Source organism: Cyrtonyx montezumae, unplaced genomic scaffold (assembly GCF_038088225.1).
Source record: "Cyrtonyx montezumae isolate F1298 unplaced genomic scaffold, pur_monq_1.0 scaffold_2, whole genome shotgun sequence".
Lineage (NCBI taxonomy): Eukaryota > Metazoa > Chordata > Aves > Galliformes > Odontophoridae > Cyrtonyx > Cyrtonyx montezumae.
Window position 1 is genome coordinate 13486683 of NW_027071936.1, and position 14536 is coordinate 13501218.

General features: G+C 41.1%; 1 protein-coding gene across 1 annotated transcript; it reads right to left on the reverse strand.

The window, feature by feature from the left end:
- Positions 1-1242: 1242 nt before the first annotated feature.
- On the reverse strand, positions 1243-12542 carry CSGALNACT1 (chondroitin sulfate N-acetylgalactosaminyltransferase 1). The gene is made up of 7 exons (XM_065736393.1): positions 11694-12542; positions 6749-6965; positions 5334-5435; positions 4523-4701; positions 4032-4126; positions 2099-2180; positions 1243-1727 (listed from the first exon to the last, which is right to left on the reverse strand). Exons 1-7 carry the CDS (start codon positions 12325-12327, stop codon positions 1444-1446), a joined length of 1593 nt encoding a protein of 530 aa, XP_065592465.1. The 5' UTR covers positions 12328-12542; the 3' UTR covers positions 1243-1443.
- Between the last annotated feature and the right edge of the window lie 1994 nt (positions 12543-14536).

Sequence of the window (14536 nt, forward strand, 5' to 3'; positions counted from 1 at the left end):
TATACTTATCACTCCAGCTTTTACTACCCAAAAACCACATTAGAACCTAGTTTCAGACTGCCTTGAATTAATCTGAAGCTAGAAAAAGAAGAGACCACTGGGAGATGCAGAATTTAGGTAAATAAATGGGATTGATACACCCGTGCATTTTTTTGTTGGCTATTAAACATTAAAATGGATAAACAGCAGTCAGCATTGAAAGAAAATGCTCTACAACAGCAATAACTCATTTTGAGCAGTTTTAGATGATTGAAAAAACTCTATGAAGATGGCTAATTTTATGAATGCATCTATAATTACTATAAGAGAATTTCCAGGGTTTGGTAATGCATCAAAATTTTTTATTTTGTTAATTACAAAAAGCTGCTATACCCTGGGCAAGATTCTAGATTTAGTTTAGAAGGAATACTTTGGTATTAAGTCAGAAAAGTTTCAGTAATTTTGATAACTGGCATTCAGAATTTGAAATTTGCTGCTAAATCAGTACTCTAAGTTGAAACACATTTCCTCTTCTCCAGCATAAAGCTTCTTCCTTCCAGCACTCAGATTCTACAGCAAAATCAATTCATTTATCTGAACCAAGCTCCCATCCAGGAAAAACACATCTGCAGAGCATTTTCCAAGTGTTGGAAGGCTGTACTGTTTCCTAGTAAGGCTAGAGTTTGAAAACCACAAGTAGTGACAACATAATTCCCAGGCAAAACCAACTCCATTAAAAAAAAAAAGGATATTGAGATACTTACAGTATTCTGAAGCAGAAATACACGATCTGATTCATGTGATATAGACACAGCTGATTGCTTTTGGTTTACTGTCCACAATTCTATTTAGAATCAACACTAACCTCACGTGTTCTGGAAAAATCACAGTTGACTGGCAGGACATTCTCTTCCTGAATTTTAGAAAGCACTGGGATGCCTCCTGTCACTGAATGAACTGGTGAATAATCTTGTAAGCGCACTGCAGCTGTCCCCCCACCCAAGTCCCCAAAAGGAAAACAGATTTTCGGTCACTCCAGCTTAACCATTGTTAACAATCAGATTTCCTTTCTAGAGCAGGAACTCTATATTTTTGAACACAGCCCTTTTTATATATGTAAAGAATAGATCATAATTATTAAACCACCGAAGGGTCAATCTTTTAAACAACTGTATCCGTCTTACAAATGTTCAAATGAAAGAACATATCCTTCATTAGTGTAACACACTGGTATTTATGAATTGATTGATGAATATTATGTTTGTTGTCTCCGTGACTTTTAATCTCATCAAGTGTTCAAGTATCCCTCAGAAGCAAGTGCTGGACAGGCTACTGGAGAATTGAAAAGCCCAATTATGAAAAATTCAGAAGAAGCACTTTCTTTCATCTGCTTTCGCTGCCGGCCTGCTGAAATGTTCATCCTCTTTCAGTCTTAACTCACGTTCTGTTAGCAAAATTCTGGCTTCAAGTCTTCTTACTGCTCAGTTTCTGTCTGTGGAGGTGGGTTTCAATCTCTTGCCTGAAAACAAGCATCCCTAGCTGGCCGTGAGAAGCCTCGTTCATGGCCTTGGATTGCATGCACATTTTGTACTGCTCTGGGGTCAGTTCATCCAGACATTGTTTTTCATGCCAGAGATGGAAGAGACCCCTGACGGGCGTTCTGATCACGATGAGATTGCTGTGAAGGTATTTGCGGTACAGGTGTACATCTTCACCACCCCAGCCTTTAATGTCCAGATCAAAGCCACCTGACACAAAGAAAATCCAGAATAACTCTAGAAACACGTACCTTCCAATACCAAACCTGACGCTATAAATTGCACTACAGCTGTTTTCTAGCTCCAGTCAGCCCTTGAAAATAGCCATGCTTTCTGCCAACAATGCGTCCAAAATTCCTGAACTTCAAAGTCTTCCACCACCAGCCACAATTGCTTTATCTGCAGTAATCAGTGCTTAGATTCTAGTAACCTCTATGGCACTCGGGAATAGCCTGAACACCTAGCCAGATCGCTGCTGCAAAGCAGAGGCATTGACACACGCTGGCCAGGGAAAAGAAAGCTGATCACATTTTTCAAAGTTTTACTAAAACTGCCAATGTATTCGAGTGTATTTTTCTTACCTATGTTGATAAAATCAGATCTGTACTGGCAAGTCATCCCAAAACCAAAGTCTCTCCAAAATCCAGTTTCTTTTTTAATAATCTGCATGAGGGGAAAGGAACATTTATATGGTAGCAGAAATGCTTACAGCGTGAGCAGCAGAGAAATAAGGTCTCAAATGCCATCAGAAACAGGAACAGCAGCCAATTCACTCTATGCCATGTAAATTTGTAGCCCATCTACCAACTTCTGTAGATATTCATAGCATGTTTCTGCCCAGAAAAGCAACCATGTCATTACCTATTATGGATAAATCCCCTGACACTGAAGGATCAGCTTTTGCTGATGTAGGCAAAATAGATAAATATCCCACCACAATCTCAGAGGTACATCAACATCCAAAATCATCTGTCTGTGGGACACAAATCACAAGCAAGAAACATACTGGTAAGACAGAAAAGCCAGACTGCAATGGAGCTGATGGGTGGCATCTGGATTGTGGACCACGAGAGCTCTGGAAGAAAACAGATACTCTGACCTGATTGTACAAATGACAGCTTCTTGATTAACTTGATTTGGAGCAAAATTCAAAAAGTGTTAAGGACAGTTTTTGCTATATATTTTAGCTATCAGCTAAAACTAGAGTCCAGAAATGTTCAAAGTAAATATATATTCCATACAAATCTATGTCATAATAGATATGCTGTCCACAACACTGAGATGGACTACAAAAATACAGTGTACTATAGATAGAAGATCAGAGCAATTAGAGAGCACAGCTATTATTTTCAAAGTAAATATACAAAAATAGACCACCAAGGTCATAATTTACACCTGCGAATGACCTAACATGAGACATCCAAGGGTTTCAACAGACTGGAACAGGTATTTAAATCCTCTAAGGAAGTCAGCAGCACTTCACCTTCTTCAAGGGGCGGTTACAAACGTACCCTTAAGCAGCTATTTTTGAAAGTTTTGGCTTCCTTTGCAACCAGGTTGCAGGAGATGAGCCAGGATTTCCATTTCTGGTTTTATCAATCCCAGCAGCATTTCCTTTACCAAAAATTCCTCTTCCAAAATAGTCTCTCCTGACTTCTCATTCATGCCTTTCCCCCCTTTGTTCATAACCGTCGTCATTTAAGTGGCTTTTTTTTATTTTACTGCTCCTGTTGCTCTCTCTTCCTTGTTTCTTCTTTCACTTAAAAAAGCCAAGCCGCCAAAGAAAACAATTAAAAGAAAATAAGATCTAATCTTTCAGGTCTGCACTGTAACACGACATCTCCTTAACTATGCCCTCGATGCAAGCTACTCATATACATTAGCAATATTATTTCCCATTAGTGCAAACAGCTTCTGCACAAATAGCTCCAGCACAGATCCATTTCTTGCAAAGATTTCAGAAGTCTTTTTTTCTCATCAGCCCAAGTACCGGGATAGAGATAACTGCTGTGTTTTAATGGCAGAGATCTGGCCTCGTGCCCAGGAACTAATGCAGGCTGAAAATATAAATATCTACATAAAAATGAGAGTGGCAGTACTTCTTGAAATCAAGAAGCTTTTTCTGAAATAAGCACCGCATTTTATGATTCAAATATTAGCTATAAATATTTGCACAGTCCTGACGAAGCAGTTTGTGGAATTTATGAGAGTTTGTGAGCTAAACTCTATTTCCTTTCCAAGCACTGTGTTCACAAGCCTGAGGATCTCTAACATACTCTAATCAGAGAGAACAAACAAGGGCTAAAATAAACTGTACCAATATATTTTGGGGTGAAATAACTTCAGAACTCACTGTGAGGTAACTGCTATACTTAATTTTGTCCGCGTAGTACTCGTGTCTTATGCATGTCACTGCACAAGGAATAGCAAAATACTTCCTAAGAACACATGCACTGTTTCAAATTGAGAGCTTCGTACATATAAAAGCAGGCATTCTGTAAAACATATACTTACCAGCTGCTGTTCTAAAGATGGAATGGAATCCTGATGACCATAAATTATACTGGGATTATATTGGCTGAAGAGTACAGGATAAAAAACTTTCTTTCCTGGAAACGACAATGGGTTAATTATTTGTTTTTTAAACAGTATAAAACACCTACAAGATGCTCTCCAGACTGAACCGAAACCATACGGCCACAGAAGTTTTCAAGTCAAGTTATATTCTTTGCATGGGAATGCAAATGTGAGGATATAATCAACAAAAAGGCTCAGCTCCAGAAAGTACAGGTGCCAAAGGCAAGGAATTCAATGACCAGTGGGTGTGGGGGTGTTGTAACTTTCCAAAAGCCAACCAGCAACGGAATTTTCATACGCCTTATTAATTGGTTTCTTAAGTTTTAAGAATGATTTACAGCAGCTTTGTTACCAATTCAAATACAATAATACTGTAAGTGTTACACCGTAGCTATGGATCTGGCTACGTTAATCATGAGTAGCAGTACCTGGCTGTGTGTTCAGTCTACAGGAGTTCAGGAATTCAGCTGTGAAGTATATGTCCACATCGCAAAAAAAGAGAACAACATTACTTCCTTTCCAAACTCGAGCACCGATGTCTAGTCCTTTGCCCCTGGAAAACTCTTCATTCAATTGGATGAAAGTGAAGTTCTTGAAATTGGTTGATCTAGGGTAGGAAAATATTCATCAACATACACTCACAGCTCTTAGTGCAAGTGGGTATGGAAATCCAATATAAAACCGCCTAGAAATCCATCATACTAGGGTTCTGAGAGCACTTCAGGGGCACAGATGACCTCTTCAAATCTCAAGGAGAATTCCACTACATCTACTTTCAGAGCTTGACCTGCATACAATTATGCTAGTGTTCCCGTAAGAGGCACTCCTTGGGCAAACAAAAACCCCTATAAGCTGGACAGTATCTTCAGCAGGCAACTATAAAATACCTGTGGTCATATTACCTATGGTGTCTATATAAGTAAGGACTTTCTTCGAGCCTGGAGATTATAACAAAGCCGATCAAGACAAGATCTTTTAGCTAGACGGTCAACAGTATCTAGGTCCTGTATGCTCTACTAGATTGTCTGCACCTGTCTCTGGAAGTTAGCCTACAGACTTAACAGTTAAAAAGTCACTTTCAAAAATCTGGGACTGTCAGAAATAACACCATTTACAGCTGATACAAACAAACAATGATTTTTTTTTCCTCCAATGCAGTTGCTTGTTTTTTTTTTCTAAATCTAGTCTCCAGTTCATGACAAAATCACTGCCTACGTTCACAGCTATTCAGATACTTACTTGGAGGTATTTTCAAGTATAGCTTTGACTTCATTCACTTGTTCTTTTCCAAAGTAAACTACTGTGAGGTGAATTCTCCCATCCTGCTGAATGCCCATTTCCCTAGAGAACAGAGACAGATTTATGAAGTTAGCTTGCTTCAGTAACCAGCACTTAATGGGGAAGACAGAGTAGGGTGAGCCTTGGAAGGCATTCCTGAGGGCACAGTTCACCAGCAGAGATCTCTTCACCAACCAAGGGGCTCGCTGCCTCTGCTAGAAGGGATTGCAGACTGACTACCTTTTAGGCAGGTTGGATAACAACGCTCGAAAGAGCGTTTGCTATGTTAACAGAACATTGTTTAAAACCCTCACCCAGACCCAGTAAGAATGGGCCGGCAGACATTAACTGTGCCACTTATAAGAACACGACGAGAAGGATTGTAAACATGCTATACAATCTCTACTTCTTAACCTCCGTTTTTATTTAGTTTCTATAACGGATTCTTACAAATTCAGATCTTGGTCAATTTGCTAAGGAACATTTCCTAAAGTCAACTATCACCTGGAGATAAAGCCAAAAGCCTAAGGGTACACCTAACATAACCTATCACTACACATGTCACCTTAGTACGAAGTTTAATCAGTGAGACTTTTTCTCTAATCAGTAGAGAGATCAGGATGACCAGAGGATGATTTCTCCCAGCCTAAAACAAACATCTCTCAGATGGTTAACTTAGACGAGGAGCCTATTTATGATGGCTAGAATTATCAAAATAAAGCCCATTGCAGGAGTCACTGTCTGTCGCTAAGACAGCCTTTTCTGGGCAGCTATTTAAAGCGACATTTCAGTTACACTTTCCCTCCAAAGATCATGTCTACGCTGAAAAAGAATAGGACTTAAAAATTACCAACCCCTAACTATTCTGAAGTTTGAATACTTTTCCCTTCTGACTTTCATTGCCTGAATATTTTCCCAAATGAAGCCTGGCAAAGTATCTGGGGGCGCTAATTCTCTATTTTCCCTCTGAAACTTGCAGAGTGAAATTCTTACGCTACCACACAATAACGCATGCCCAAGAAAACAGACTTAGACACACAAGCCAGGTACTACAACCTACTCTCAGGAACCTGCACAGGCATTAGACCAGATTCGCTTCAGAGGTTCCTTCCAACCCTACAATCTTGTGCTTCAGTGATACGTGAAAATCAGAAACCTTGATGACTAAAATACAGCTGCTTTTCTGCCAAAGACAACGCGTTAAGAATAAAATGCCTTTCACACCCCTTAGCCTCAAAAACAGTTTCTTAAACACACAGTAAAAGGCTATGCAAACGTAGCATAACTGCTACTAAGGGAGGTCTCGACAACGCCTGAAGTTGCATCTTACTTAGCAAGTAACATAAACGAGAAGCAGCACCGGGATGGAGACCTACCTGAAATTCTGCATGAACTGACGAAACTTGCTGGCTCTCTTGGCCAAAGGCACAATGACATTAATAAGTGTGTCAGCCATATTCACATTTTCGTTTTTCACTTTCATTACAGGACCAAATGGACGAAATAGAACAATCTTCTTGAACTGGTGTTTTGTGTCCCCTTTAAAAGTCAGCTCATACAACGTGCCTTTGTCTTTTTCTGTGCGGTAGATCCCTGTGCAAGGACAAGAGAGAGATTTTGGAATAAAACTCAGATCTAGAACAAGGAAAAACGATGCAGTCTTAATGGGCTGCTTCTAAGCTGAAAATGCAGCAGAGGCATTAAATATTTGCTATTAAACCAATATGCAATTATCATTGGAGAAGGCAGTCAGACCAGCAGTTGGGCTGTAGGAGTTAATCGGTATTCTAACAGGTGCACACCTACACTTGTCTCAAATACAGCCCCCTGTAGCTCACCATCCGCTCTTACACAGTATAACCCAGCAGACACTCTGTTCTTGTTTTTTCAGACCACTCCTGGGCAATGGTCTGCAAGGATGACAAAGTAGCATTTGCCACAAAATAAAAGCAGAACAAATCCTTCAGGCTGCATTGGACAGCTTCAGAGGATACTTAATTCATACAAAGTAACCAAGGACTGTTACCTTCTACAGACTGAACTATGTCCCTTCCTGCATCAAACAAGCCCCTCCCCACTGCTGAGCTGCCCCAGCCCGGCTGCAGGAGGAAACACCACCAAAAACACGGCTTAGACATTGCAGTACAGCAGGTATTGTAAAGTTAAGGCTGCATAGGTGTTTCTGGACAGGTTTTCTATTGTAGGTAGAGAGTATTCTTTGGATATATTTATTTGCTATGTGGAATGAACTTTCAACATTCTCTGCAGGTGCAATTCATCCCCTGCTGTGGGCTGACACAAGAAGTAATAGCCACAGCCTATCGCAACACTACTGATAACTTAAACGTGACATAGATGGCTGAAAGGCTACAGGTGTTACCCGTTCAAAATGACACTTCTGGCCCTGCAGAACTCTTTTATTCTTAAACGTGCACATCAGCAGCTTAATACTACATGAAGAGATTGTACTGACCAGTTTGTTCAGGTTTTATTTTTATTGTCAAGTTAATAAACAACAGCTTCCTTCCTCCACCATCACACAGGACTCCAGTGAGACAGAAGATCCATCTTTATCTTTCTGCCCATCTTTTAGAACTGTGGTCTTGCTTCTCCCTACCTTCTTATACCAGTCTGCCTAAGTTACAAGCCATAAACTACCATTACTAAACTGGAAGCTGCACTGGAGATCATCTGTAGTGATGACTTAATTGGTCCTGCACTTCCTCTTTCTGATGGTCAGAAAATAGAAATCTGGGCCTTTGAATTGATCCTGCTATTACATAAAGCTTTCTGATAACCCAAGTGTATCCCTGGGGGTACTCATTCCTTATTTTTTAATATAAGCCACGCCAAGGAAGATTGTTTTGTGGAAACATAACATAGCCTTCTGCCATTAAGATAAACAAAAAAAGAAAACCTAAATTAAGTCTGACATACATTTTCTTCAGAGAGAAATAGATGGGAATGTTTCATTTTTGACTTCATGTACCCACATGTTTCTTAATAAAAGATTAAATTAACCCATTTAATAAGACATACCAGGTGGCACCTATAAGTTTTCTACATCCTCTCCTACTACAGCCAAGGAACAATGTGATCAGAAATAATATTTCCCCAGAGCTATATAATTTATTTGTCAAACTGGAGAAGCTTTGTCAAATGAAGATGCTCCTTAAAAGACAGTGCACAAAGTGTCTGAAAGGGTCCCTACCCTATACTACACACACACCAACAGAGGCTGCTTCTGGCACCACAGTTCTGTTCAACACTTAAAGCTCAGCTGAAAACAAGCAGCCCAGGTGAAGGCAAAGTACTGTTCTGCAAGGCAGTAATCCAAAAATCTATAATTCCAACTTTTTGTCTTCAAGAGAACTGCATGCAAGCTGAACACAGCTATTTTAACATAGTTATAAGTGCATTGAGTATAACAGTCCTGTTTTTAATTTGTTTCTTCTTGGCTTTGTTTTTTTGTTTGTTTGTTTTTTGCTTTTTTGTGGGTTTTTCTTTTTTTTTTTTTTAAGCAGCAACACTTAGGCAGCATAGTGCTAATGAAACTTGTCTTAAAAAAGGATCAGTGTGATTCAGGCAGCAAGCCTCAGAAGTGAGCCTGAATATCTTCAGCCCACTTGATTAAAATGTTGTTGAGTAGATGACAATTTTAGTTCCACTGAGATGACAGACCACAGGTTTTCCATTGCCAACAGAAACACTTCCTGGATGCAACACTGGTGGTATGTGGATGGATGAACTAGATGATCTTCAAGGTCTACTCCTACCACAATGATCCCATGCCTATATGCAAGCCCTCTACTGGTATTCTGTTGGATTATGCAGAAATCACTTAAGCATCCACCGTTCAGCATTCACCATTCCCTTTGCAACTCAATATTACAGTGGTCTTCCCACTTCAGAGTAAAAAAAACCCTCTTTTAAGGAAAGGCATTATCTTTTCTCCCAGTAAATTCCCAGGTTAAATCTGCACTGGGTAGCCCATCACCGGTACCTGTCAACTTCAGAAAGTAGGGTCACTCCTTTTTATTTGTCTCACATCTTAAAACTCCAATTATTTAGATAACCAAAGGCAAAAACATTTACAGTACAACATACTTGACAGTACAATAAGTGCTTTTTTTTTTAATAAAAACATCTCACAGAAGTGCTCCTATAGGTACAGCTGCTCAAGCTTCTGAGAGTCTTCAAATAGTTACCTCTATTTTTGAACAAATGAATAACTTCCGAATCTGTCCAGCTCTATGGCAACATACATGACTTAATGACCCAACCTGCTACTCTGCCCACTAAGCAACCAGCTTCCAATTGGAAACATAACAGGTCTTCGCTTATAGAACAGAGAGATTCCCTATCTTTTCCATGTTGTTCCTTAGTAACTCCTTGAAGCAGGAATCCAGATAACTGGGAATAGAAAGTGGTAGAAACAAGGTGGCCAAGGGCAAGATTACAGCAACTGAATGGCTCAAGCTTCTCTCTATAAGCTGAGGAGGTCATAGAAGCTGCCAGATGGTTACACTTCAGGCCCCAGGGGAAGGTGTGCTTCTCTCAGTTCTGAGCAAGAAAAAAAATGGAAAAATCCACCGTGCGTCAGCTATAACTCTTGGAAGGAGAACTGTCTGAGAAACGTATCCAATTTCACATTAACAGCAAATCTCCTTAAAAGTAATTTAGTTCATATGCAAGGTAGTGTCACAGACTCACTCTTGTGCACAAGTGGTTGTCTATAAATAGAAGAGTAAGAAATCATACAGAGATGAAACACTTTCCATTAACTAAAAGTACCTGAAGAAACACCTTCCTGCACGCCACCACTCTGTCTACTGCTATACATTAGCAATGGCCTAACACTGAAAACCTGACGATAGGTAACAGATTTGAGATACAAGAATAAAGGAAATCCTTGCAAGAAGCTCAAACAAATTAAGATTTTCTTGCTTAACCCAATATGCTAGCTATACTAAATTGCAGGATTGGCATCCCTACTGAGTAAGCAGGACTCGAGCCAGTGTCAGAGATGATTGATACAGGTAAAAACAAAGTGTCACGTCAACAGCAACACTTCAGGTTTTCAACTTCTCTGACCTTGATTACCTGGTTTTTCTTTTCATGTCTCCCACCAGTCCAACCTTGAGACAATAGCAGTAACTGCACATTCTAGGTGAAGGATGCACACAGCTTGCATGTGCTGTTAATTCTAAAACAGCAACCATATAAGCTTTATGTCATGTTAAGTTTTATTACTTTCAGTGCAGAGCTTGGTCGCATCTCCCAGTAAGCCTGAGTTGTACTGGACAGCTCTAGAAAAAAAAAGAAACGGTCTGCTTTGCTGGCTACCTAACACCACTGTTAACCGCTGTGCTGCAGCATTCATTATGCCCTCCACATGCTTTTGTACACACCGGTTTCTGCCTTGGTCCACCGGAAACCAGGCAAATATCTTTGACGGAGCATAAGAAATATGCTCTAACAAAAGAGATAACTTCACTGGAACATGAAGCACTCTACATGGCAAGAAGCATCTCAGAAAAAATGTGTTTTACAATGAGCAAACAGACGGAAGCAAACTTCAAGTGTGTAGCTTCAGTTAAGTAGACAAGCACTTTCCAGCTCTCTGCCCATGCCCCGGTCCCTGATGTTCAGTAAATAAAGATGTAAAACGTAGGCATCTACCAAAATGCCTCCTACATCCACAGTACAAGCATGAACAGATCAGGAAAACAATTTTCTATTCTTACATAAAACTCAGCAAGGTCAGCTGTGGATTAAATCTCTCAGACAACACTAATGAATAACAAAACGGGCAATGTGCCAGCTTCAAAGTGAAAGCAGGACACCATTTTAAAAATTAAAAAGTAGCTTTCTTAGTCAATAATAATCATGAACCCTTGGAAACAAGGCCTGTGAAATCTTGTCCTACATGTTTCTGCTGCACAATCCCCTGCACTTTTAACTCAGAGCAGCCACACTGTTTGGATTGGAACTGGAGCTGTCAACCTTAACACTGGTAACAAAGTTGGGATCGCGGCCTGGTCATTTTTAACTTGCTCTGTCAGTTCTGAAGCAACCACATGACTAAATAACTGTGAGCATACACTGCTGGTTACTTTGACAGACTGAGGTTCTGTTGTCACAAAGTCCTGTTCCCCAGACAAGCTGTGATACCGCAGCTGTGTCCAAGATAGCCTTCTGGGTCACAGCACTAACACTGTTCCATACTTCTGTGCTATAATGTTACCCCATGACCCTCAGCAAAGCAGTCCCGCTCAGCAGCTCTGCAGGTGGACTCAAACCTACTATCTGCATACAAACCTTCAACGAAGTCAGAAGTTGTGTATACACGGTGCTTTGTATTGCTGTCTCCCTCCAAGTTGTTCAAATTCCCAACAGCTAGCTCAATCACCTCTACCAGCTCATCTCGCTTATCCTTCCTCACAGGTTTCTCTTCCGGGTGGCGTGTCAGCCCTGTCTCCAGCTGGTACACCTTCTGTAGGGTAAAGCTCTCAAAGGGTACAGCTGCATACTCTGTGGACAGCTTAACACCGCTGTGCACCTCTGCTTTGTCTATTTGGGCACGAAGGTAAGCCAGCAGACTAGCCTGAGCCTTCTCTGGGTTACTGTGGTCAAGCCGAAAGTCCAAGGGGTCTGAGTTCTGGTCCTGCATGCTCTTAAGCTGTTCACTCTTGGCCTGGAGCTCAGCCTTCAGCTGGGCAATTTGTTTCTTCAAACTGATGATGTAATCGTGGTGCTGCTCTTCTCGCTCCTGCAGAATAGCTTCATATCCCTCCTTTGCAGTCGGACTGTGCACCCTGGGGAAGGAGAGCTGCTCAGTGTCACCCTTGGGTGTGCAAGCCAACATATAAACAATGGACACAGAGCAACATGCCACCACCAGCAAGCCTACAAGTCGAGGGAGAAATGCAAGAAATCCTCGTCTGAGCATCATCTCTCAAAAAGCAGAGTCTACTCCAACCAATGTAACAGTTTGTACATCCTCACAATGTGACAGAGGCCCCTGGACTTAAAGTACTTTTCACAGATGCATGTATGTGCAACAGCTGGCTTGACAACTCTCTTCAAACCTGTGCTCTCCCCACATATTGAGCTCTCTCCAGTGTTTACCCAGCAGGACCAAAAGAGAAACCACGAAGCGGACAGGACACCTCCTGATCCTTAAGGCAACACCCACACTGCTGCAATGTTATCAGCTGGTGGCTGATGGAACCGGAGGACCTGTAAGACAAAAATGAAAAGGACAGTCATTCAGGCACATCCAAATTTGGTCATTCAGAGATTAGAATGCTCTTGAGCAGTCATTTCTCAGCCACTCTAGTCGATCTCAGAGTTATGAAGCGTGTGCAAAGACTCAGATCAGAAGGTGCTAAAGACCTACACATCAGAAGGTGCTAAAGACCCTTACGTAAGTTTCTGCACTCAGGATTGCCTAACTTCCAATAACACGACTATGACCACTGCCAACCAGAAAGTAGTCTCCGCAACCAAGTCTGTCATGCTTAAGAATTACTAGCAAGTCATTAACTGTTACCATTACTTTCCAGTCATTTATTAAAGCGTCCAGCTCATCTGAGCAATGCTGGCACCCCACGTTCTCAAATCCCAGAGCACTCAACTTTAGAAGACAGTCGATCCCATAGTTATGACACACATATCAGCTTCCAGGGTGTCACGGTTTTATGGTTTTTGGCATTGATATTCCACATCATAACATCATGTAGTGCATTGGGAGTTGAAGAGTTAATGCTCCAGCTCCGTGGATCATTGATAGTTCCAGATATGCCTGTCTCAAAAGAGACACTACATTCCCCAGAGGGCTGCGTGATGCTTTGCATTTTTACGTGTTTCCGCCCAGAGGGAAAGAGAAGAACTGTCTGCAGTCACAGGACCCTCTCTTCCCTTTGGGATGGAGCTCGGCAGTGGGTGTTTGTTGCAGCCGTCCTTCAGCGTTAGCGTAAGGCCTTCGGGTTATCGGACACTCTCTCTCGCTTTATTTGATTCATTTGCCTCCATCCCAGTTATATTGTATTATATTGTGTTATTTTGCTTTCTGATATCTTATTTAGTAAATGAGCTTTCCTCCTCACATCATTGCCGCTGTTTGGTTCCTAGGCCCACCTCCCTTCTCCTTTTTCCCTTCTTCCCTTCCTCCTCCCTGGGGTGTGGGCCCGTGGGTCCCCTGCCTCAATTGTCACGGTACCGGGTCAAACTGCCCCACAAACCGTTGACGCAGGGTCATACTTTCCAGAACACCAGGTTGCAAACTCAGTCCTATTCAAACACATGAAGCTCCATCTGAAGAGTAATTTGAGAACCAAGTAACTAGAAGTCCAACTGCTGAAACTAAGACTACCTTTTAAGGTACAATTCTAATACATGGATTAAGTCTTGCAACAACACCTGGCACTAGTGTGCTTTTCCACATGTGCTTTCTGCCCAGAAGCAAAGACCACTGAGAAGGTTTAAAGGAAAGACAGCACAGGCATTTTTAACATAAGGGAAGCTAAAACTCAAAATTATTTGTAAGACTTGCTTTGGTATAATTGGACCAGGAAAGAAAAATTAAGTGACTGAACATCAATACTGATCTAACTGTAAACTACATTAAAACAGGCTGACAACACTACCCCTGGGATTTTAAAAATCCGTCAGCCGTGGCACAAATCCACACCTATGAAAGGAATTTCACCATTTGTTTGGCTGACAGACTTAAACCAAGGCTGAGTAACATCCTGAAACACGCTGCAACACTGCGCTGTTAGACCTGAACACAAATTAACCCCCAGACAGTCTCCCTTTGGAGTCATTCATGGCATTAAGACACAGGTTTTTGAAACAGATTAGTAATACATCCTTCCTGGCCTGTAAGGAAAAACAGTTTACCCAAGAGAAAAATGTGCATTTCAGAGTTATTTCTAATCTTGAGCCAAAAACTCTTCTGTAAGACTTGATCAACTTCAACATCAATTTCCCCCAGCACCAATAGTGTCTTGCTGGACTATTAATGTCTATGCAGGAATTATCCAGGAGTATTCCTGATCTTTCAACTGTTATCAATATTTCAACAGTCTGAAGAGTTACTAGGAAAAAAAAAAAGAAGGAATTGAGAGGGCTAGAGCAAGCTATAAAAATACTACCAT

Excerpts from the sequence above, each read along its gene's own strand:
- CSGALNACT1 (XM_065736393.1), bottom strand. The coding sequence starts at position 12,327 with ATGATGCTCAGACGAGGATTTCTTGCATTTCTCCCTCGACTTGTAGGC. Across the intron at positions 6,966-11,693 it reads AACTTCTGACTTCGTTGAAG|GGATCTACCGCACAGAAAAA; the intron begins GTTTGTATGCAG and ends GTCCTTGCACAG. Across the intron at positions 4,127-4,522 it reads TAGACTGAACACACAGCCAG|GAAAGAAAGTTTTTTATCCT; the intron begins GTACTGCTACTC and ends TGTCGTTTCCAG.